At 39.0% G+C, this 25,454-nt stretch overlaps 4 protein-coding genes across 4 annotated transcripts; 3 read left to right on the top strand and 1 right to left on the bottom strand.

The window, feature by feature from the left end:
• Window positions 1-1,079: 1,079 nt before the first annotated feature.
• Window positions 1,080-3,400, top strand: MELLADRAFT_75374 (uncharacterized protein; the record flags this gene model as incomplete). Its single annotated transcript, XM_007413525.1, has 8 exons — window positions 1,080-1,168; window positions 1,249-1,268; window positions 1,363-1,614; window positions 1,686-2,086; window positions 2,177-2,652; window positions 2,732-2,969; window positions 3,046-3,161; window positions 3,222-3,400. The coding sequence occupies 8 exons, from the start codon at window positions 1,080-1,082 to the stop codon at window positions 3,232-3,234; spliced, it is 1,605 nt and encodes a 534-aa protein (XP_007413587.1).
• Window positions 3,401-5,581: 2,181 nt separating this feature from the next.
• Window positions 5,582-7,567, top strand: MELLADRAFT_78664 (uncharacterized protein; the record flags this gene model as incomplete). The annotated part of the gene is made up of 8 exons (XM_007413526.1): window positions 5,582-5,822; window positions 5,887-6,015; window positions 6,093-6,232; window positions 6,312-6,383; window positions 6,460-6,512; window positions 6,602-6,774; window positions 6,840-6,911; window positions 7,014-7,567. 8 exons carry the CDS (start codon window positions 5,634-5,636, stop codon window positions 7,323-7,325), a joined length of 1,140 nt encoding a protein of 379 aa, XP_007413588.1.
• A 1,107-nt stretch (window positions 7,568-8,674) lies between these two features.
• MELLADRAFT_109601 (uncharacterized protein) lies at window positions 8,675-9,307 on the top strand (the record flags this gene model as incomplete). The annotated part of the gene is made up of 1 exon (XM_007413527.1): window positions 8,675-9,307. One exon carries the CDS (start codon window positions 8,675-8,677, stop codon window positions 9,305-9,307), a length of 633 nt encoding a protein of 210 aa, XP_007413589.1.
• A 12,114-nt stretch (window positions 9,308-21,421) lies between these two features.
• Window positions 21,422-22,641, bottom strand: MELLADRAFT_109600 (uncharacterized protein; the record flags this gene model as incomplete). Its single annotated transcript, XM_007413509.1, has 4 exons — window positions 21,422-21,684; window positions 22,110-22,219; window positions 22,455-22,537; window positions 22,597-22,641. The coding sequence occupies 4 exons, from the start codon at window positions 22,639-22,641 to the stop codon at window positions 21,422-21,424; spliced, it is 501 nt and encodes a 166-aa protein (XP_007413571.1).
• Window positions 22,642-25,454: the final 2,813 nt, after the last annotated feature.

Here is a 25,454-nt window from a genome sequence, read left to right as displayed (position 1 = left end):
AAGAATTGCTCACCTCATGCATTGCGAGTAGGCGTCGTTGAACGTAGTCTTGCTTGTACAATACCCTTCCTGGACTTTGATACTTGCACACTTCTTGACACATGCAGGAGTGCTATCAGGAACTGTAGAGTCGCAGCGGGAGGGCTCGAAGAGGTTGTAGAGGTCGGGGCAGCTTTGATAAGGATAGATTATGTAAGTTTCTACTCGACGAGCTGAAGGAGAAGTCAAGATACGCTAACGCTCACCTCCTTTACAAGCCGCAGGACAAATATCGTTGTATGAGTATTTGAGTCCGGTTGACTTGTCTTGCGCGTTACAGTTGTCACTGGGATAGTTGTGAAGTTTTAATAATCAGGTTGATCAGACAAGATTCAGATGGAAAGGATGACATGAGCGAGAGAAGCCCTACCTCATACATTGCGAGTAGGCGTCATTGAACGTAGTTTCGCTGGAGCAGTAGCCTTCCGATGGGAGGCATCTAGTCTATTAGTATGAGGTAGCTGACCCATCAGTGAGCTTTTCGATCATTGCACGGTCAAGGACATACTTTGTCAGCTGTACATTCACATAGTATACATTTCCCCTTGACGGACTAGAAACACGTCGTCTAAGCTTACTTGAGAAGGTACCACAATGCTCTCCTCGCCTTTCATGCAGTCTTCATTGGCTATCGTTGTAAGACTGAGATAGGAAGAAACTCTCCATGAGACAGAACATCTTAAATTGCGTCCTTTGGAATGAGCATACATTTGATGAAGTTGTCTCCCGGTCTCTCCACGCGTAAGTCCAATGGCCAATTTGTCGTCACACAACGCACCTTGCAAAGAGAACTTTGAGTTGAATCGCTGAATCTTGTTTGTTGGTGGACCGAGGATGATTGAGTTCTTATTATGTCATGTCCGAAACAGGTACTTAAATGTCTTAAGTATCTTGAAGTCAACCCTTGAGCGGCAGCCTGAGGTTTGGTGAACACTGAAGTGACACACAGAAAATTTACTTTAGCAAAAATCGATTGAGATTTTAAAACACTTGACCTCATTTCCAAATTCCTATACTCGAAACTCTCAACTCCCTACATCATGGAAGCTCCTACCAGCTCAGTCGCCAAATCAGCTCAACCTCAAAAAGCATTCAAGAATGCCGAAAAACCAATGGAAGTCAGGCTGAGGTACTACATCATGATGACCTTGTCCAGACCTAGAAAGATTATTGAGTACTGACCATCTATTTCGTGATCGGTAATTGTAGTAATATGACAGCAGCGAAAGGTAGGTCAACTTGCTACAATTCAAGAGAAAATGTCATGTATCAATCCCGGAAAGCTAAACTTGTCTACCATTTTTCACAATGTCGCTCATCTAGCTATTTCCGACGCCATTCGAACTTCCTTGGGACCTCGTGGAATGGACAAGATGATTCAGACAGCAGACGGAAATGTGACGATTTCTAATGATGGTGCTACTATTTTGAAACACATGAGTGTCATGCATCCTGCTGCTCGCATGTTGGTCGAACTTTCAGCCGCTCAAGATGTTTCAGCTGGTGACGGAACCACAAGTGTAGTAGTCTTAGCAGGCAGTTTACTCGGTGCTGCTGAAAAATTACTATCTAAAGGTGATTGTCTTATTTATGATTCATGCTCTGATCATCATTCTGATCCTGTATATGCGCACTTTCAATCACAGGTATTCATCCTACCATCATTGCTGAAAGTTTTTCAAGAGCTGCCATCAAATGTGTAGAATATTTAGAAGAGATGTCAACACCTGTCGATCTGAACGATCGAGAATCGCTTTTACGTGCTGCAAGCACTTCTCTGAACTCTAAAATCGTCTCTCAATACTCTTCCATCCTTGCCCCAATCGCAGTAGATGCAGTCAAACGGGTAGCTGACTTGGAAAACTCAAACGTCGACCTCAAGAATATCCGGATAGTCAAAAAAGTTGGAGGTACGATTGAGGATACCAGTTTGGTTGATGGTCTTGTACTTCGTCAAAATGCTATCACCAGTCAAGGTGGCCCCTCTCGCAAAGAAAAAGCGAAGATTGGACTGATTCAATTTCAACTTAGTGCTCCTAAACCAGACGTATGTGACTGTCATCTGCATCTAAATCCAAAGAAATATCGCTGAGGATCCCCTTCGTCATCGCACTCTTTGATCATTCGGCATCTATAGATGGACAACCAAATCAAGGTTGACGATTATCGTCAAATGGACAAGATTCTCAAAGAAGAACGCAAGTACTTACTCGAGCTCACTAAAACCATCGCCAAGACCGGCTGCAATGTGCTGCTTATTCAAAAATCCATTCTACGAGATGCTGTAAACGATATGTCCCTCTTCTTCCTCTCGAAACTCAAGGTCATGGTCATCAAAGACGTAGAGAGGGATGAGATCGATTTCATCACCAAGACACTCGGATGTAAACCTATTGCTGATATCGAAGCTTTCACTGCCGATAAACTCGGGGAGGCAGATTTGGTGGATGAGATCAGTGATAACGGAGCTAAGACGGTTCGGATCTCGGGTATCAAGAATCAAGGCAAAACCGCCAATGTCTTGTGCACAGGTGCTAATGAGCTTGTTGTGGATGAGAGCGAACGTAGTTTACATGATGCACTTTGCGTGATCCGATGCCTAGTGAAAAAACGGTGTGATAGATTTTTAACTTTTTTTCGATCGTGGTAAAGAGAGCTGATCACCATTCACGTGTTGATTCATGATTTATAGGGCCCTTATTGCCGGTGGTGGTGCACCTGAAATTCACGTTTCACGTCTCTTGTCACAGCACGCCCAAACTTTGAAGGGTATGGAAGCTTATTGCTTTCAAGCCTATGCTGATGCACTCGAAGTGATCCCAACCACTTTGGCGGAGAATGCTGGATTGGCTAATCCGGTAGCGGTGATCACTGAGTTGAGAAGTCGACATGCAGCTGGTGAACGAAATGCAGGAATCAACGTTCGCAAAGTAAGTCAAGTCTGCCTATATTTATTTCGGTCTGGAGATTCAAAACTTACTAATTATCTTTTGGTGTGATCTGCAGGGCTTAATCACCAATATCTTGGAGGAAAATGTCTTACAACCTTTACTTGTGTCGACAACTGCTCTGACCTTGGCTACTGAAACTGTTGGACTACTCTTACGGATTGATGATTACCAGTACGTCGCAATCTCATTGGGTGTATGACCAAGGCTGATGGTCTTTGTTCTGTGATCTAGCCCAACAAGGTAATCAATATACTTCAAAGACGAGGGATATTCTAATTGCATCTGAGTGGCCTGCTTAGTGTGTGGTATGGATGTCGAGTAACTATTCTTAAAAGGTTTGATGGAATCATCATGTAACATGTTTAGATGACTTCCTTCAGATGAAAATAATTTAGTCTATACCTGTTTTTTCATACGTGAGACTTTTGCGGTGAGAGAGCCATTGAGTAGATCACTTCATAATTTGGGCGTGCAGCTTGTTTCAAAAGGTGGATGTTAGAGAGCTTTTGGTTTTTGCATTGCAGTTTTGCATTGATATTGGGCTCCTTTGAGTTTGAGGACCTTAACATAGCTTCTGTATATATGCATATCAACCATATATACTCATCAATTTCTTTGTAAGTGAGACAAGCAGGTTATGATTAAGGAAGTATGAAACTTTTCAAAATCCCTCCCTCTGAGACAGACCCCAACGGAGAACCTTTGGAAGCTCTCAGTCTTCATTCCTGTGAGTCAGAGGCCAACAGACATTGTAATTTCACAACTCACTGTCTTTTGGTTAACTTGAATGCCTTCAAATCCTGGATGTACCAGATACTGATTGGCAATTCAATGGGTTTTGGCATCCGTCAGCGTTTTGACCTTGCTCAAGTATTACCTTCAGTCAACCCGTGGTAGGAGCTTTATTATATCAAGAGAGAACTCTGCATAGAACAACAATTCAGGGCTTTACATCTCATTTGGAGTCTTCATAGTATCTGAGGTAGGCCTTGAGTTAGATGTTAAATGAAATAAGAATACTATTTCCTCACATCAAATGAACAATGAAATACAAGGTAAACCTCGCATTGTTCAGATAAAAAGATGATTTGGAAATCTTCAAGTTGAAGTGAGTTGACTTTGGATAAAACAAATCTCATCCATCTTACTTGAGGTTAGGATTTCCAAGTCCTTTAAAGGCACCAGCAGCGTAGACAGCTTGATAATCAGTAAAAATGTTGAAGATGAATTGACGTACACATTATCATGAGCTGAAAGTAAACAAGTAAACACTCTTCATTGAATACACTTAAATCTCTATACCTCATATATTGCCTTCAAATCTGGTAGAAGATTTGATTCATCATTAGAAAAGTTTGAATCAATTTCAAAGGAAGTTTAGATTTCGGAAACAAAATTCAAACCTGCAAGAGGTCACATCATTGAAGGTTTTGATCAAGTAAGTGGTGATATAATACAGTACTGGAACTCTTTTTCACACCAATTGAACAATTTGGAAATCATGTTGAACCTTGACTTATCAGACATATAACAAATATGAAGAGAAAGCTTATACTTTTGTTGAAAGCTGCCACATATTTACCTGAGGTTGGAAGATTTGCGTACTTTGGAGGTTAGTGGTAACAATAGCATAGGCATGTTGATGATCACAAAGTATATCAAAATGATCCAGTACTCCTTGTTATCATCTCCAAGAAAAGGAGTGGACATATATATATATCCTTGAACTTCACAGTATCATCATGATGAGATTATTGAGACTGAATGATATCCTTCTTTTTGGTAAATCTCAATGAAAACTGATAGCTGAAGTTGGATTCAAGACTGAATACACATTTTTTGGATTTAGATTTGGATTAATTTTTATCCCATTGTTGATAAAGAAGACACATATTCCTGAACCTCTCATGAGCGGAGTGTCATGACCAGAAATGTGAATGTATCCTCCTGATTGGAAGCCAGGTTTGTGGATGAGAAAGGAGGAGAAGCCTATGTATGTACTACAACTTTGAACCAAATTCTTAGCTTCATCCTTATAATCTTTCATGATGTTGAAAGCAGACTGGAAGACAGGGTTGAGGTTTCCTTTCTATATCTGTGTTCAATTCCTTCACCCATCAACATGACTCCCTTGAAGCTTGACCAAACTTATTTTGGTTGAGAGTCATGGGATGATCACTTGTTAGGACGCAGGACGCGTATGATTATGAAGTTATGTGTGCATAATGATTAATGATTCTTTCGAACATCATGACGCGATGTGATGCGTTTGATGATTCATTTATAATCGTTCATGTTTCCACTTTTCTGAACTCATCACATATCAATTTTCTAGAATCATTCGCATTCTCCAGATTGTAGTTTTCTTTACGATCAAACATCAGTCTGATTCCAAATCTTCTCAGCTAAAAGAAACCCATACGGTATACCTGTTGTTCTTTTATTTTTGATCACATTCTCGATTCTCAATCAAACCGAACGTACCTGACTGAATTCATGGTTTAAAGCCATAGTGCATGTAAGCATGTTATGGTTTTATACAAGCTTCAATTGTAATCCAAATCTGATCCAGTGGCAATCTCGACCATCCAGCTATTCTCAATTCTTAATCTCCTACAAACACAAACAAAGCAAAACCTCAAAATGGAAAACGGTTCAGAGAAATCAAACTTAACTCAAGAAATAGAAACCCTTTCAAAAGTGATCATCTCGAATGCTCATCTCGATACATTCGTCTCATCAGAAACTCATTCTCAAGTGGTCGATTTTATTGTGGAATTAAATGATTCGGTTCATGGTTTACCACTTAATCAACCTCTTCAACTTTCAACAGTCAGTCCCTTCTAATCTTCCACAAGTTCATGTACTTTGAACTTGATACCTTCCCTTTTTATAGAACGTTCAAGCCGCTCTTGACCTACTCGAAAACATAAAACAAATAGCAATCCAACATCCACCTCTCGATAACAAACTTTCACGATTCGGGAACCCAGCCTTCAGAAATTTTTACGACCAACTTGTTCAGGTAAGATATGCTTACCTTTACCTTCCATACCAAAAAATTCAGTATCTAATTGAGTTCTCTCGTGTTTATTTTGTAAGGAAGTAAATCACCTTCAATCATGGATACCTATATCCGAATCACTTTTAAAAGAAACTTCTTCTTACCTTATCGAATCATGGGGAAATCGTACTCGTATTGATTATGGAAGTGGAATGGAATTAAACTTTTTATGTTGGATGTTAGTAACTTCCTAATCGATACTCAAGCCCTTTTTATGTTCATTAATGTTGATTTTTTTCAACTTCTTGTGTTGGAAGGCTTTGTTTGAGTAAACTCAAAGTGTTTTCAAAGGAAGATTATCCTGCTTTGGTCCTGAAAGTCTTTTGGAAGTCTGTGACTTCCCTTGGATACTTTATCCAAGTATATCTCAACTGATCAAGATGCATCCCGTTTCCCTAAGTTTAGGTATATCGAGGTCATGCGTTTCTTGCAATCCACTTACTGGTTAGAGCCAGCTGGTGAGTGCTGTCACTTTTCCGTCTTGTCTATGTGTCGAAAACCATCAAGACCTTTTGTTGACTAAGCCTGGTGGACTGGTTCGACTTAGGCTCGCATGGGGTATGGGGACTTGATGATTATCATTTCTTACCTTTCTTGTTCGGATCAAGTCAATTAAGAGGTCATAAATACATCAAACCCAAATCTATACATGATCCTGATGTATTGGAAGGATATAGTGATCAGTACATGTACCTGGCTTGCATCCAATTCATTAACTCGGTATGTTACTTTTTAACTTTTCTTGGGATCATGATGGATTCTAAGGTTTTCTTTCATTTTTTTAGATCAAGACAGCCAGTTTACGTTGGCATTCACCTATGTTGGATGATATTTCGGGTGTAAAAACATGGGACAAGGTATGAAAGACAATAGATATCATATTTGTTTACTCGTTCACTTTACCGATCCGATCCTGACCTGACGAAAATGTTTTTGACGGTTTGCAAAAAAATGTATAGGTCAATTCAGGAATGATTAAGATGTATAAAGCAGAAGTACTTGGAAAACTACCGGTAGCACAACACTTTCTGTTTGGAAGTTTACTACCATTCCCACATGAAGAAGTCAGCGAAGAAGCCAAAACTCCGGATGAATTTGATTCGAATGATAAGTTGATTATAGATCATGATGGACATTTACATATCAAAGGACAACAAGGATGGGGAGAGTGTTGTGGGATACCGATTCCTAGTAGTTTTGCGGCTGTTCAAGATGAACAAAAACGAAGGATGGGATCGAACCCTAGTATTAAACGAATCCCGTTTGATTGAAGTTGATGGGGATTGAAGTCTAGGATTTTGAGTTGATTTGGATGAATTTAGATCTTATGTTTAAGTAATTGGGAGAAATTTTAAACTTCTTTTTAGTGTAATTTTATTTTGTTTTGGTATAATTGAAAAATACAATCACTTGCAGATGAAGCAAGATTATGATTTCGATTTTGAGATTATCATCTTGTTGAAAATTTATTCTTCCATTTAAAGAATTAATCAGATCAATCTGAATCAACGTCAAAGGGAAGGAGGAATCAAGTGAGGTTTGTTCGACACCAAGTTGAATAAATGATTCGGTATCTCTGTTCTGGTGACAGGTGAGCACTGAGATGGTTGTTTCCTGAAAGAACTCGTGAGTCGTGAATAAGGTATTTCTGACAAGAGGTAAAGGAGTGGATTTCAATTTACACTTTAAACTTATTACCAACACTCTTCAATACCCTAACAATTTACAAGGATTTTATATTTGTTTATCTTATCCGGCGAGCTGTGTCAGTTCAACTTTCAAGCCAAAACAAAGTGATGAAAACAAAAGCTTGATAACAACGGAATCCGGATCAATGCACCGTGCACGCAGTCCTACGCACATGACTCATATCCCCGTCCGAGGGCAATGGATTATGGCAGCTTGTGTAAATCTTGAGTTTTGTTTTTGATGAGCTTTGATGAGTTCTGATGATTTGATTTTGATTTTGATTTGAAATATGATATCCGCATTGAAATCGGAAACCATATCAACTTGATTCTTGATTTGATTTCTTGATGAGCTTTGTCATTGATGAAGTTTTGATTAGTTGGTAACGGTTTGATGAACTCCAACTTGAATGAAAGGGTATAAATAGTTCATCATCTTTTTGTATGGACACACTTTGTCAAATTTTCCCAAAAAAAAATTCAAACATTTCTTGATTTCTCAAGATTTGTTTGGGAATTGAATTGCTCGACTTCTTGATTCTTCTACAATTCCAAATATAGAGCTCTCATCTCGCTTGATTTCTTCTGTTTTTTTTTCTTCATACGAATTTCCTCATTTTCTGCTCAACTCGTTTTAGGCCTTTCAGAGCTTTGCATGCTAGCAAATTTGTAAAAGAAGTTCATTTCTTCAAGCTTTTTATCGAACTTTTATATCAGGTTAATCCGATTACATATCAGTACGTCTATAGGTAAGTTTTCCTTCCAAAAAGTTTATGTGAAACCCTACAAAACTAATGCCATCTCGATTTTTGTTTTGGCAGCTTTCAAAAACCATATCAGAACTGCCCCACCAATCACAACCTTGGAAGCTACATCTGCATACTTAAAATCGACTGCACTTAGTTCCTGATTATCGTCATCGATTTTTAAACATGTCAACTCAATCTGATATGAAATCTTATCAAATCTTAAAGTGGATAAAAGTTATAATCCTCGGTTCGATCGGTAATACGATCGTCGGTGGTTTAACTGGTTTCATTGGATCTTTCTGTCTACAACATCATCCATTGATATCGATTTCGATTATCTGGATAGGTGCTTTGGCAGGTTTGATCGGTGGTCTTTTACATGCTATCATGGTTTTCTTTACTTCTTATTTCTTTACTACTTCAACCAAACCAAACCAACCGAAAAGTTTATCACAAGAATTACTGTTTATCTTGACTCAAGCTCCGCTTTGGAGTACGATTGGTGCTACGATTAGTTATACGATCTTAGTTGAAAATCCATTACACTTCAATCATCAAGCTAGTCATCAAAATCATTTATCATTTTGGATGGTTTTGTTGACTGCTTTGATCGGTACTTTTCTCATTGCTCTTTATTCGATAGTTATGTTTTGGTTTACTAAATCTGAATCTCATTTATGGATCTTACAAAACGGTTTGGTATTATTGTTTAATGAATCTTTTAAACCTTCTTATCATGATTTGTTGGTCAATCTTGATTCTCTTGATACTGATCCTTTATTTGATCATGATACAAAAATTCGATTAGCTTCTTGAATCTCTTGTTTTGTATGCTTTTTTTTCTTTGCTTGTTATACATTAGCAATTTATGTACTTTACTTACCAAAAATATAGGATCTTTTGATGAAAAAATTAAGTCTATGTCTCTTGTAATTGTTGTGTTGTTTCTTAATCTTGTTAAGCAAAAAAAAATTATCAATCAAGAAAAAAAATGTTTCTCAAAGATGTATGTTTGGTCTTTGTAGAAAGTGGAATACATTTTTAGAACATTTTGATGGATGTTTGTATAAGATTATAGATTGGATTCAATTGAAATGGGCATCATAATAATGATATTGTTGGGAAAGTTACCAAAAGAACTTTTGATTTCCCTTGATTGAAGATCACAAAACAAGACCAAATTTGTTAGACAATGCACAAACTTAACTAAGTCCAAATTTGTACCGGGGTTTTTTGCATAATTAAATTTCTAACCAAACTTGCAGTGTCCAAAAGCTGTGAAACAGGGGATCTTGTGAGGTTTATCTGATTTATCTTGTTGATCAATAAACTTTGATCAAATCTCAAGAAAATATCAATACTCCTTGTATGCATAATTCTTTCTCTGTCAATTGCTTTGAGATCAGCACTTACAATCCTAGACCTTGCTAGACAGCCCAAACTCCAACTTTGACTTTCATTTACAATATCAAAGACTCTCATTGGTCATATCATTAATTGTAAAAGTGAACTAGAAGATCTAATCTTTATATTGACATCCAGTGCATATCAGAACCTCAAGTTGTTCAGCTGGTTAATACTTGATCACTGGCTAGATGAACGATTTGTTATTCAATATGAAGCCCTTCATCAATTTGGAAAACTGAATGTGGTCCACAGGATGCACAAGGATGGGATCAGTACTTGACCAGGCTAGACTATGCAGTACTGGGAAATCATCTTCACAGCTGGAATACTTTCTTGTGATCACCAAATCAAGTTAAGGAATGAAACTGTTTACTTATCTTGATTTGGCTGATACAAAATTTTGTTATGAAATGAACTTTTAGTGACTCGATCCAAGGGTGCTGTTGATATGATAAGTAGATTTCAGTAAAGAAAGAGAAAATGAGGTTAAACTTAACATCCCAAAATATGTACATTAGATATCTAGGTTGAAGAAAATTTGTCAAAATGAGCCTTTCCCAAGCTTATAAAGAAGGGTAAGTTGTGATTTCATCTTACAATGTTCTTCTTCCTGCATAGACTTGGATTTATGTTGAATTTTCCCACAAGTTCAACCATCATAAAAGATCTTGTCCCCTCCAAATCTACTGTGTGCCTCTTCTCCCATAATGCCACCAATACAAACTATCAAAACCATCCAGGACAGAAGATGAGTAAATGAGAACAGAGCACAAGAAAATGAAAGAAAGTATATAAACCAAAATCACATAAAACTTGTGTTCATTCAATAGAATAGGCCAGCGCCTACATGGTTTTTTTGTGGGCTGCAAATAGCAATGGCCTAAATCAATTGGAAAATATCCTTGTCAAGCGCGGAATCATCGGCTCACCTGCTTGCGGCTCCAACACTACCTGGTATACTGACACAATGTATATATCCTTACTCTTCCAAAGCCAATGTCTCAGGTTATATTCAAAACCTTGCATCAGTCGACCGTGTGTTTCATCGACTATGTCGTGGTTACCTTTATGAGGCATGTTTTCCTTTTGTCAAGAACAAGACATTAGGCAGCCAGCCGCCACACTGTATAGCATCCTATTGATGCATGTAGCCTTGGTGTGTGTTTGGTTTGTTAGAAATTCCACCCATTGAAACAATCAATGATCCACAATGTTTTTGCTTGTCACTTCTTTAGTCCTGTATTTTGTCAATCTCACTCTTTGAATAGGTCTAATACCACAACTTATGGTCATATTTGATCCACAATTTTGTGTTTTATCCTTCAGCTGCTGTTTGTTTATCTTAGAATGGTCATTGATTACTGCTACATCTGGAATTATATCCTGTATCACTCAATTCTACCACACAAAATAGCAATACCCTTGAGATTGACTTTCAACTTGAAATCATATATGCAGCATCTTGTTTTTGACCAGCAAGGGCATCTGTAGGAAGATCAACACGCAAGCAACAAAGATCAAAAAGCAACAAAGATCAAAGTTTGTACATACATTTCCTGGAAGTGTTAAGACATGTCAGGATTGAATTGACTTTGGCTCTCTTGTTGTCAGAGAATCTTGTCACTCATCTCATCCACAAATACTATGGGCTTCCTCACCAGCCCTTGTGGGCTATCCAGCAGCCCGCCCCCGGCTTTCCGCTGGGGGATGCCGTGAGTTGACAAAAAAAGGCAAAAAATTGAATTTGCCATCACAAACATTGAATTTTGAGTTTTATAATGGAATATTCTATTCTCAAATGATTGTAAAACTATAGCACAAAGAGGAAGTGTGGAGTGTATCTCTGACCTCATCTGCAAAGAGACACAAGGTGTCCACAAGATCTTCCTTGAGAACATTATTTGAGGTTCAGTCACATAAACTGAGTAGGTTTATATTCATTACTAAAATACGCCTTTAGTGCATGAGAAATTCTTCATCCTCTGCCTGCTTTTTCCTTTCATGTGCTCATCATTTTTTCATCTTGTGTATTTATAAAACATCCAAAAGGAAATAGGTAGATTAAATTACAACTTATATTGACCAAAGCTATTTGCCAACACAAAATGAAAACTGTGAAATTTAACTGCTCATCATCAGCTCAGGTCTGTGCTGCCTCCCAACTGTCCCCCTTGACTTTCTTATATTCTGCAGGGGATTGGGTCTGCTCCCAAATTGTGCCCCGACAATGCCCTGCAAGAATTTTGGTCCAAAACTCATCCCAGCTCCCACCCCTGCTGGGGGCGGAGGCCAAGGACTCTCCCGATCTTGGGGGTGGGGGCTGCCCCCTAGGCTTGATCAAATATTTGACAGGCCTACCCTTTCAGTAGGTTTGATTAATTACATGGGAAGGAGAGGTTCCATTAGCTTTTTGAGACAGATTATAATGTACAGCTTGTCTGTTGGACTTCTTCTGATGATGTATTCAAACTCACAACATATTTCAATATCCACTATTTCAATGTCAGCTTTTGTGAAGGGAAAAATATAACTGGTGCAAATTCAAATGTTCTCAGCAGTCAAACTTTGCATGAATTTGGAAAACATTTAGCCGTACCCGTTGTGTTGTTATTTCCACCTACTCAGCTGCAACACATCCAGCAAAGACATTACCATTACGTTGCTTGGTGTTGATTGATTTGGCTGGATTTATTTGCTGGTGAACCGTGATTGAGGCAAGGGATGCTGAGCAGTGAGCAGCTGCTGATCATGAAATGGCATACCCCAAGTTGGCCGGCCCAGCCCATTGCCAAGTTGTGTGGCTGGCAACGGCACCACACCACACCACAACACAATGACGGAAGATCCTGCCCCAAGGGGCAATGCATTGCGCAATTGCCTGCCCGTTTCTTTGCGGTGCATTGCTCACGTGTGACCGTTGCCATGTGTTGCTTGACATTGTGCACCCCTAGCAACACACAGGTCCAACATTGCTGTGGGTCAAGGATCCGCAGATGACTCTAAAATTTGTCTGTAAATGTCCTCTGCTTTTGCATCAAGGGGTATTTGTTGGGAGAGAAAAATCTAAGACAGTTGATCATCACACAACACCAAAGAAAACGACTTGATACTAAACACTTAGAATCAAGCTACACTTAATATATGACTTGTGTTCATCTTTTCTCTCAACCGGTTCTTTAGATATTTTGGGGCTGATTGTTCAGCCTCTATCCTTTGAAACCAGGTATGACTTACAGTTTCATTCATTATTTATCTTTATCTTTTCTCATTAGTGTTGTAGTGCTTGTAGAGAGATATTGGGACTGGTTGTTCACCCTCTATCCTTCTGAGCCAGATGTGTCCTTGCAGGTTTAGTGATATAAGATCAGATCTCTTGGGTTCTAGAAAACCCCTTGCTGTAGTGTCCTGTCCAAAGTCTCCAGTGAAGGTTCTATTCAAACGTTACAAAAAAACACATATCAATGTATCATTGTATGAGCAGATACAGCTCACTTCTCACACCCAAAATCTGTTTTACATGTCAACTTCCAAACAGGTAGATTTATCTTATGAGGTCCATATGCACTTTGTGATGACAAATTACATCCTGGTTTCCATGTGGGGCACAGAAGCCTGTTGATTCAGTACAATCATAAGGGAATACATCACACAACAAAGAGCTTGTGTTTGTCTTGACCAATCCATATAAATAATGAACTCCTGCATTTGAAGGAGAATCATAGATTTCAAACAGGGAATGAGTTTGACATCAATCAGGATACATTATTTTATGCAGATATGAGATGATTTAGATTCTATATACCTGAGATTACAGATCACTTAGTCTTGAAGTGCAATTAGTTGTTTGCTCATTCCATGTCACTTAATCTAATGGCTAAGGATTGGATATTCATATTTTGTGTCATTTGGTGTGAATTTGATTGAAATTGACATTGAATCTGAATGATATCAGTGGAACCACAGGCCAAATTATTTTTGTTTCATCATACTTCCAGACAGGATGAATCATTAAAAGACCAAAGTGTTGGTTGACAAATGTAACAAATATCCTCAATCAAATCATGTCTGAGGCTTCATTTGGAATCACACCAAGGTGTTTAGGCATATAGCTGGGATATGATGTGTTTGGGTTTGAAGATTCAGAAAAAAAAGACAGAGACAACTGCAACATATAAAACAAACTGACATGTCTTTTCAGCATCCAGATATGCTAACAGGTTTGAAGTTAGGTTACAACCAACTTTATTAAATGAGTGCTGGTAAATCAGCCACCTGATGATTAGATTTCAAAAAACAAATGATTCAACTCTTTGAAGGTGTAAGGTCATGTTATAGATGAAGACAGTTATTAGTTAGGTTGTTGATGACTGAGTTTGATTGTTTTATAGCCAATGAGACTGGTATTTTCCAAATCAAAATGTGGTCAATATGAGAAATAAAAAAGATCTGAGGTGATTTATTTTGTGTATATTTCAGATGTATTCACAAACTTATGTGACATGTATCATCTCCTTAACTCAAGCTGAGCCTTCATTCAATTTCTAACACTATTGATTGAGTGATTCATAGGATTTTCTTGATTTTGATGGTTTTCCCATTGATATATTTAGGATTACTGACTGATGGAATGGCTTGTTGCCATTTGAAGGTTGTGTTTAGAATCTCATGAAATTCTCGGATCCAAGCATGATAATTATAGCTATGGTAACACTTTTGGAAGTAATATTGTCTTTAATCAATGTTGCTTTGGGGATAAAGGTCAGTATCAAATTTTAACGAACTCAATGGAAGTCCCATGATTTAAACAATCTGGTTCAATTTTAAAGATGGGTATGAGTTCTTGATATTGGAATTGATAGTGGAACTCTGTGCTAGTCTTGAGATGAGTAAATTGTTGATTAAGCAAGGAGAGATGAGAGCAGTGCGAGTTATTGAAAAATGAATTCTAAAATTGACTTGATTGATCGCATTCCCAGTGATATTGTCACTTTCAAGGTACTGAGTTTTTGTAATTCAAATCAATTTTAAACTTCTCTTCAGACCTTTGCTTGTGTCAAGTTAAGAATACCCTCCAAAATCAAATAAAGAGTCCTGAAGAATCAAACTGTGTTGATGAAGGATTTGTTAATTTGCAAAAGATAGCATTGGAGAGAAGAGCGGCTGGTGAACATGAAGATGTTGGGTCTGCGATAGGATCACAAACGTGTTGCAAAAGGGAGTAGTGGGATAGCCTTGAACACATAATTGTCCTTAAGGTTGAAAGCCCCTCACGAGCGCGTTTGCTGCGCCCTCGCGAAGCTCAATTCGTTGTGGTTTACCAAGGAAGAGGGACTGACATAGCCTTGAATACTTAATCACTAATTAGATATGTAGTCATAGCAAGATAGGCATGGCAATTTTTTTAACACTAACATAAAATACTTTATTATTATAAGGGATTTGATTTGATCTGAGTCTGACAATATCACGACCATGATGTTGATTCTTTTCAAACCTTCTTCCAGTACTTTGAGCTCATAGATGCGCCAGTTAAGAGCTTAATCAGAACGCAGACCGTGGTTCAGAGGCATTCGGAGCACGTAAAGTGGCTTCAGTGGAGGGTCTCCTACGCAGAATTGCTCGAGCATAAGCCAAATTTAGGGCAACCCCACACCTGGAACGCGCACACTTGAGTACAGTGGGATTTGGGGACTCAATCTGAATTACTACTCATGATCTTACAGGCTTGCCCTCGATTGGACTGACTTGATATCAACCTAGACCCATGTGAATACATCACTGAAGATTCTAGTCCAGACACAGGAGCTTCAATGTGGTGTTATGACAATAAGATGATGAATAAGTTCATTGAACCTATCTCTCAACTCTCCTCACTTACAGATCTTCAACTCTCATCTCCTGAAGATTGACCTTGCTTCAGTGAAACACTCCTGGTCAAGCTCATTTCAAACCTTCATCAATTAAGGCGTTTCTGGTGTACAAGGATCAGCGCAAGTGCTCCAAATACTGGGACAGACCAACAACCCTGTCAATCACCACTTGGCATTCAACCTGCTTCTCTTCCGCATTTAACTTGGCTGTACTTAGAGGAAGCAGAATGCTTCGACAGCAGTTGGACCCGGCCTGTCTGGAAAGGTCCATTCGAAGATATTTATCTGGACGTTTGTGATCAAGCCTAAATAGGTGTCTTGCACGCCTTCACACTACACCAAATGACATCTTTACCCAGGGGTATAGAAAAGTAGAGCGGGCATAGAAAACTATGGGTGAAGTGCTTTTCTATACCCATAGAGATAGTATCCTCTATGCCTAGACAAACCATTCTGTTCTATACCCACGGATGAAAATATCCACATGACCACAAGGACTGAATATAAATCTAGACTCAAAGCCAAAAGCATGTTCCATCAGTCATATTGTATGTATGTAAAAGGTGTCTGTCAATCTGTGTAAGATTGTGCATACATACTCACATACATTGCTGAACATGGTTGAGGATCTCTTTTATCAGCATAGAATTGTATCTCAGGATAAAAATATCAAAAAACAGAAAATTGAGATTCTGCGCACTGTAGCACTGCCTTTGGGTCCCAATACATGCAGCTGAGTCACCGCAAAGAAAATACTCAATTTCTCAATCTCAAATATGTTACATAGGTGTATCAAAAGCATTGTTTATTGGTATAGAAAACTACCCTACCAATAGTTTTCTATGTCCACACTACTTTTCTATACCCCTGGTTAAAGATGTCAATTGTTGTAGTGTTACCAAATTATTTGCATCTACTTTGATCAAACTTAGTTTGCACTCCTTAGTATTACACACTGGTGAAGATTGGAACGCTGATCCAATTTCACGGGCACTCTGGAGTGGAGAACTCTCATTTGAATTGCCCAACCTCAAATTCTTCACCTCATCACACCGTCTTCCAGTAGGATTCTTAAGAGCCTTTCAAGCTTCAAAGAATATATCCAAAATTCACTTATGTGAGACTCCTATGTTGCATGAACTAGACGTGACAACATGGCTCCAGATTGAAATCTGGCCCAAGCTGACAAAGTTCATCATCTGGCATTCAACAGCGTTTGAATCCTTGGCTAGCATACATGGATTGCTACAGTTAGCTACAGGATATGGAATCAAGATGCGCCTCAATGGCCATCTTAATGAACTTTATGATGGCAGCGAGGTGGGTTCCTATCAATTCTAGCGGGCACAAGGAACGGGGGTCTGGTTTGGTAAATGTCGAGAATCCTAATAAGGACAAGGATTGCGGTGAAAAACATGACAAGAAACATGATGGAACAAAGTCGTGAAGCACAAAGGGTGCTCAACAACAATCTCAGTCTAAATTCGACCAAAAGACTTGGAGTTTTATTTCAAAACTCTCCGTGTGTGCACATTGACGTGCCACACGGATATTTACATGGTGTTCCTTGCTTTGTAAAAGACCTTCCTGTAGTTTAGCCTTTGCTTAATATTTAACCAGGGCTTATAGCTTGTGATGTGAGCACAATCAGCGCTTGGAACAGAAGCTTTTGAGTCATACCTCTGATACAATACATGTCAAGAAGAAATTGTTGAGCAGACATCCTGTGATCACCCACTATCATCAATGGTGACTGTGTTGCTTGACAACAATTAACACTGCCTGGTGTATGTAGGGATAGTATGCTACAGTCATCTAACTTTTCAGTGAGTCTCTATGCACAGCAGCTGGCTCAGATGAGCTGTCTTCTAGCTATCTTCATCTTTGCATGCAAGTCTCACTTGCCTCTTTTTCTGGTATCCTACAGGTTCATTCACTAATACTATGTTGTAAATGCACCCGCTTCCTTTTGGATTGGGCAAGCTTGCGACACTCATTTCTTTACTCAAGTTGGTTAAGAATCTATTATATGCCATATCACAAATGAGAGAGAAGGCAGAAATATCAGACACCTTATGATTACTGACTGAATGGCAAGTTTCCTGACTCTCTCTTCAACTCTAGTTTGCACAATCACCTATCAGTGTGAGACTTACCCTGGTATTTGTTGCAAACTTTATGGATTTGTACTTGCCAATTTTCTTTGTCACGCTTTCAAGGCCAAACCACTCACCACTTTATTTTGAGCCATTTATTTGATTTAATGTGTTAAAAATGTAGTATATCTTCATGAAGTCAATACCATATCTTATAAACAACATTCTAATTTGTATGTTTTATCAAGAACAGAAAAGGAATGACCAGGTCAAAAGGTGGTCAAAATGCCTGATCATAAAGTTTAGTTTTGTCGGTTCTGATGTTGAGTGTCTTGACGTCAGATTGCTGACATTGTTTGTAATTAAATACTTACATTGTACTATTAGTCAAGAAATTACTTTTGTGATTAGATTTGCTCTTGCAACCATACTGGTTGACATCTTCAGATTTTGAATTTTTGAAGAGCGCTCACTTTTGTTAGGTGATCAGTATTGAATGTGTTGATCAATCGTAAAGCAAAAGAAGTAGAGTTTCCCACTTGAATGACAGCGCAACTGATCCATGAAAAAGATGCCGAAAGAAAGTTACACGTGACCAACCTGTGATTCCATGGGATGTTCCCATCAGCTTTCGACCTGGTCATTAGAAACTTAAGATGGAATCGTAACTCATATTTTGTTTCTTGGGATGCATCCTCCCAAAAAATTCTTCAGTGAGAAACACTATCAAAAAGTAGCTCGTTAAAAGTAATTCCACCACAAGCTTCTTCAGATGCAGAGGAACTATCATATTGAGAAGCATCACCTTGCACAGTATCCACTAGCATGCATTGCCTGCAACACCGGAAAAGTAGGCGGAAAGGCAATATATTCAGTGAAACACCTCTGAAGCTGTTATGAATCAACAGAAAGATAATCATTACCAATTGCGAGACCCTTATCTCAAGGTGTGATTTGCCGGTTTAGTTGCAATTTCATGCCTTTTTGCGAAACGCAGCAAAGAGTTAGGAGACAAAAGCGCTATCAAAACTGGCCCGTATCGACAGCGTAGCTTTCTTTGGATTCACTCAATCCAAATGATTGGCGAGGAATTATGACTTGGACCTGATCATATGTTCCACATGACTCGACTCGGCCTGTGATTTTAGCGCAACTATCTTGAAACCGCTTGCACCAAACGGAGGAGGGCATTTACTTTAGCTTTGTCGATTTCCTCAGATGGCTTCCATTCCGCGGCGACCAATCTTAATTACGAGCATATTGAGAGCCAAGGCCGTGTCACTTGGAAATCTCAAAAATGATGGGCGTAGTGTTCAAACATATAGACAGAAAGCTTGGTGTCAGCATACAGGACCATCACAAAGGCAAAGGGATGCTACTGAGCGGGAAGAATAAACAATCACTGTACACATTCAACATTATCATACCGGGTCAAAATGCTACTAGCATTTCCTGTAAATGTCACGTGTGGATCAGCGTCAAAGCTGTATGTATAGGATATAAATATCTTACTTTTCTCTGATTGCCGTTCCTCCTCATCCTGACTCTCTACCACCACGACTCTCAACCACCAAACCAACCACCACACCAACATACCATTCCATAAAAACCTTTACTATTTCCTGAATTCTTCCCACTTCTCTTCAACTTCTTTGTCATCATGATTCTCCCCAAGTTAACTTTTAGAATGATCTTCGGTCCTCGTTTTCAAAAAACCCTCTTTGTTTACTTCCCGTTGAACTTCTTCTTTGTTATCTTTTTGATTTGGGGCACTCACAAGATCTCTCCTCGCAAAGTTCCAGAGTCGTTCCTCCTTAAACTCATCGCTAAAAACTTGTACATCATTCTTCCTTGGGCTTATTTCTATTCTCATATTCTTTACTTTCGCCACGACACTCTTCCAAAGGAGCGTTCGACTATTCCTGAGAAAGATATCGAACTCGGTCCAGTAGCTCCTCTTCCGAAACCTCTTGATGCTCCAATCCCCCTTCCAGCCGAATTTGTTGAAATTGATCTAGGTATGTTATCTTTCCTACAATTCTTCCTTCTCATGATGTCATAAACCAGTCTAACAAACTCTTCCTGAATTGACAATTGCTTCTAGGTGAAGGTCCCTCAAACTGCGGTCTTCCTGGTCCTCCTCAACCTTTTTTAACATGTGAAGTTTGAAGAACTTGACTCGATTTCATCTTGGTATGTTATCTCTGCCTTCATTCGTCATCTATTCATCTTTTCTGAGCACAAATTCATTATGTATCATGATTTATCTAATCCTTTGACTCTCCCCAAATCTCTTGTGACTTGGCAGGCGACACGTTCCTTGATTGATTTCCTTATCTCAATGTCTTGTTTTGTGACCATTCCATTCTCTTGTTTGAAATGTGTTCTTGTTGTTATTGTTTTGCGATGATGAGTAGGAGTTTACTTTTTGAATATTCGTATCGAGTCATTGCCGATATTCGAATAAATTAGTACTTTAAATACCCTCACTCTGAGCTCCTTTACTTCTATCGTTCAATTTAATTTGTAATCAAAAGACATATATCAACATCTCCTTTCAAATGCATCGAAGTGGCCGGATGAATAGGGATTTCAAAGATACCAAATTAATAGCTTGCTTTCTTCATCATAAGGCTATTATTGTGGGAATTGGCTTCAACAAAGTTTGACATCTTCAGAGGGTTTTTGTGTTTCTCTACTGTCACCGAGAAAGATACCGAGTCTGGTCCAGTTGCTCCTCCTCCAAACCCTCTCGATGCTATATTCCCACTCCTCCTAAACAAAATCTACTGGCACGCTTCCATCTGAGTTTTTGAAGTTGTAATTGGTATGTAATTTCTTTTGATTTTGAGTTTGTTTCCTTTTGCTCAGACTCTGATGTTTGCTTTCTCCACACTTTTCAGCTCGATTTTCATCAAACTACGGTCTTCCTAGTTCTCCTCGACCTCTTCTTACATGCGACCTCTAAAGAATTATTCTTCAAATTATTTATGATGCTATGGTTCATCTATTTGATTAACTTTGATTTCAATTGGTGTAGAAGTGCAGTTTAGGTTATAAATTCAGAACCATGGATATCTGAACCGTTTGATCTCAATCATCTTGATAATGCTTATTAGTACGTTTTGCTGTGACTTGAGAAATAGATAAGAGATGTATTTCATTCACAACAAATCATATTGGACGTGTACTCATAGCTTAACGGAAGGCAATGGGATCTCTACTCCACATTTTTTCATCTAGGGAGCCAAGCTTTTCCAGGTGGGGCTCAGCTGGGCTATATGCTCTGAGCTCTTAGTGAGACGCGTTCACGAAATGTATGTTTTTGATGATGCATTTCATTAGGCCAATTCAAACTCCTGTGCAGCTTGTACATTTCCGAATAATGGATTTTATTCAGTAATGATCCTACTTCTAGTTATGTACAAATGTATCACTGATGAGAATCCTTTAGATCTGTTCAAGCAATTCTCATTCGATCATGATTTCATTCAGTAGATTTGTACCTAAAGTACAAAGTGTCATCTAGACGGCAAAAAGATCCTCCAAATTCCTTTTCATGCCTTCGTAGCACATCCTTTCTTCCGTTGACATCGAAGTTGAGATTGTGCGTAGAAATTGATCATGGGTTCAGTGATATATGCTTTTGGATTCCAAAATCGACTGGTGCACTGGAACAATGGCATAGCACAAAGAACCTGTAGAATCTGCTTTGAGGACTTGCGCAATTTGATAATGATTTCCTCTTGTACAAGGAACCATCGATACGCCAGAAAGATCCTCGAGATCCCTCTTCGTGCCTTCTTCGTATTTGTTCCGTCTTTGAAGTGGTTGAGAGTTTGGATAATAAAAAAGTGGTTGAGAGTTTGGATAATAAAAATAAGTTCAGTCATTTTTGAATTTAAATTCCACAACCGAATTGATGTGTGTCGCTCAGCAATAACAAGTTTTACGCTGTGAGTTGAGGAAACCCTCCCAACTCTTCCAGCTTCAATCGACGTTTGAGGTGTTCAGGCAATCAAAGCATGCGCTTCCCTTTGAGAAGTATTGCTGATATTGGTGTTGAAACCGCCTGTTAAATGAGCCAGATGAGGAGAATGAAAGAAAACTTTTGATTGATCAAGAACCAAAGTTCGCCTTTGGGTATTTAGCCATGGTGAGATGTGTAAGGTATGGGTTTAAACAAGTCTTTGCACCAAATCAAACACCCCATCCGAGTCTTTCCTTGCGAGACACACCACACACCATCATCCACCAAGTTGAATTCCACTCTCACACTCGCCCACCTCAACATCACCGATCCCACAATATCCTCAAAATCCGGCTCCCAAGTTACCTCGATGTAGACGGAAATGCTAGGTATCCAAAGGAAGAATAAACAACAGACAAAGAAGGAAGTGAAGGCGGAGAATCAGAAAATAATCATTGAAGAGCAAGAGGCGAAGAGAGGCACAGTGGTAAATGAGGTGAAAATGAAGAAGAGTTAACCACACTGCCTGAGGATGGTAATCAGAAGGCAGGAGGAAAAGACGGAATTAGAAGCAAAAGCAACATCAGTCTATATAAGTACCACAAGAACATCACACCTACCTAAATTCTTCAACTTTCTTCTCCATATCACCAAGCTTGACAGGCTGCAGCTTCCAAGAACTGCAGTCCTTTGTGTGATACTGCTTTTGCCCAGAAATAATTCCTCATCCAAATCAATTGCGTAAATCACCCCTCCACATACTTTGTAGTAGTAGAGATTAGTAGGCCTTGAGTCATCTACTCTCATCTTGAGCTGACAAAGAGAAAGTGTGACTGGGATGTGAAACAGTGGCCAAAATATAAAGTGAAACATACAATATAAGAAGTATGGCCAAGATATAAAGTGTGGCCAAGAAGGCAGATATAGCCAAAGATATGACTGTAGTGATATGAAAAGAGTGGCCATGATGTTTTCCTGAAAAATTAAACCCTTTAAAAACTTTATTTCTCAGAATATAATTGATAAAAAGAGTTAGAGATGATGATAGAATGATACTGACTGGAGTCAATGACTCCCACAACTGTTTGTGACACCAGATGACAAAACATAACTCACCAACACAAGTGGTCACCTCAAAATAACAGTCTTGGATATGACTTGACTACAAGCAGACAAGGCCCATATGACAACTAGATCAACACCAGAAAAACCTTGTACAGACATGATTTGGTATACAGGAATGAAAGTGCCAAATGACTGGCAACAATTACTTACAGTGGCCAGACTCCTTTGACCTATGTGTGAAATACTGGGGAGAATCATACAACTGAGAAGACATTGCAACAAGACTAGAGGTGCACAAAAAGATCCTACCAAGTCTTAAGTCAAAAGTTCACCAAGCCTGGGCTCCAGTTGGGAACAATATTACTCACCGGACTAACATGTGGGGCCACTTGATCCAAGATAGAATGTTATCAGATGTTGGAACCAAGAACAAGGTTTTATGGGAGCAAGCTCTGACTCAAAGGCAAATGTTGATCACCTGTGTCCAGATAACCCATACCAGATTGGAGGGGCAATGAAATACATATTCCCATGGACAGGAAGTTACCACATAGGGTGGGATCTGGCAGCAAATAATTCAGATTCCCAATTCAAGTGGTGACCTGTGGAAGATTGATCTCACATTTGGCTAGTGGAAGTAATCAAAACACTCACGGCAGAGACAGTTTTCACAGTGGAAGTGGTGGACACAGAAGCTTTGGAGGAAGAGGAGATAACCAGAGCTTTGGTCTTGGTAGAGGTGGTGGTCAGCCTCCAACACGGAGAGGATTGGGCAGAGGTTCAGGTGATTTGAGAAGAGGAGAGGAGGCGCTTCAGGCAAGTGTCCAAATATAGTACTTGGTATTCTTGATACGTCCTCAATAAGTGAGACAAAGAACACAGGCAACAGTGTTTTCCCAAGGTGAGTAGAAAGAAAATTGTTTTAGCCTAGATAAAAGACAAGAAACATCATGTCTGCAATGAAGAGATCAAATAAAATGAGTAATTTAAAGCAGTTACTGAGTGAGAATGTTCCCATTCCTTTCAAATAGACCACATCATCATGAGAAGATCATGTGAATGATGTATAAATTGAAATCTTTCCAATTGAAATATCTTAATGATAGAGAAAGGTTCAAAATAATTTTCTTGGTAATGATGCATTATTTAAATCACATTGCCAACATAGATGCCTCAGGTCTCAGGATCTGGGGCATCATCATATGTAACCTCTTGGACAGAGCTTGTCCAAGGATTTGATTTGAGGTATCTTTTGGCGCAAAAAATACCTCAGATCAAAAGCTTGGAAAGATTCTGTCCAAGGATATGAGTCCAATGATACCTCAGATTCCTCAATCTGAGGTAAATTTGTTGGCTGTGTTACATCCAACAAGCTCAATGAGACTACAATTGTAGGTACCTTCATGATATTGAGTTGTGTTCTGGGATTTCTGGTGTGCCTTAATCCAAATTAATGCAGTCAAATCCATGCAAATGCATACCCGTGCAAATACAGACCCATGCAAATGCAGACCTGCGCAGATCCATAACCAGCCAATTTGTATAGGGTTAGGGTTCTACCAAGGCTGCAACTATACTATACTATACTATACTATACTTGACTATACTTGGTATAGTATAGTCAAACTATACTGTACTTGAACTATACTCGGTATAGTATAGATGAACTATACTCAGATATACCGAACTATACTGTGCAGTATAGTTGGATAAGTTGATGGAAAACATATATAACACTTTTCCAGGCATAGTTGGTGAAAGGATACTATACTGTGTATAGTTGGTGAAAGGATACTATACTGAGTATAGTTGGTGAAAGGATACTATACTGAGTATAGTTGGTGAAAGGATACTATACTGAGTATAGTTGGGTAAAGTATAGTTCAACTGTACTATACCCAGTATAGTATAGTATGGTGTAAACACTACTGTAACCAACTATACCTATACCGGTATAGTATAGTTGCTGTTATGATCTGACTCTTACAAGGCTTATACACTTAACCTCATATGCTTGTACTGAACTGGGTTGTCTTTAGTCTATTCCTCATGCTAGTAGACTGTTCCCTCACTTAGCAATTCATCTAGCTATTCAGATCACCCTTGAAGCCTCTCTTGCATCTCCAAGCTTACCAGGTTCTAACAGTTTCACCCTTGAAGCCTCTCTTGCATCTCCAAGCTTACCAGGTTCCAACAGTTTCACCCTTGAAGCCTCTCTTGCATCTCCAAGCTTACCAGGTTCTAACAGTTTCACCCTTGGTTCTACCAGGCTGGTGTGGGCCAAAATTCAAATTATTCATCCATAGTGTTTTGGTAAAAAATTCTGCATGTTGAAGGCTGTGATAAATAGAGCCCCGGGGCTGGCCTCAGGCTTCCATGGATCTGAAAGGCAACATTTTTATTGAGGAAGCTGTATGCATGTACAAATGTACATCTTTGTGCTTGTACCTCTGTGCAACGTTGGGCTGATGCGATGTGATGTGTGCAACGGGGCTGTTGCACGCATCACATTGGGTTTTTTGAGGGGCTCAGAGGCGCATTGCATCGGCATTGCA

Source organism: Melampsora larici-populina (assembly GCF_000204055.1).
Source record: "Melampsora larici-populina 98AG31 unplaced genomic scaffold MELLAscaffold_37, whole genome shotgun sequence".
Classification (NCBI taxonomy): Eukaryota; Fungi; Basidiomycota; class Pucciniomycetes; order Pucciniales; family Melampsoraceae; genus Melampsora; species Melampsora laricis-populina.
Note: the sequence above shows the minus strand (reverse complement) of the source record. Positions and strands in the feature narration are given on the sequence as shown.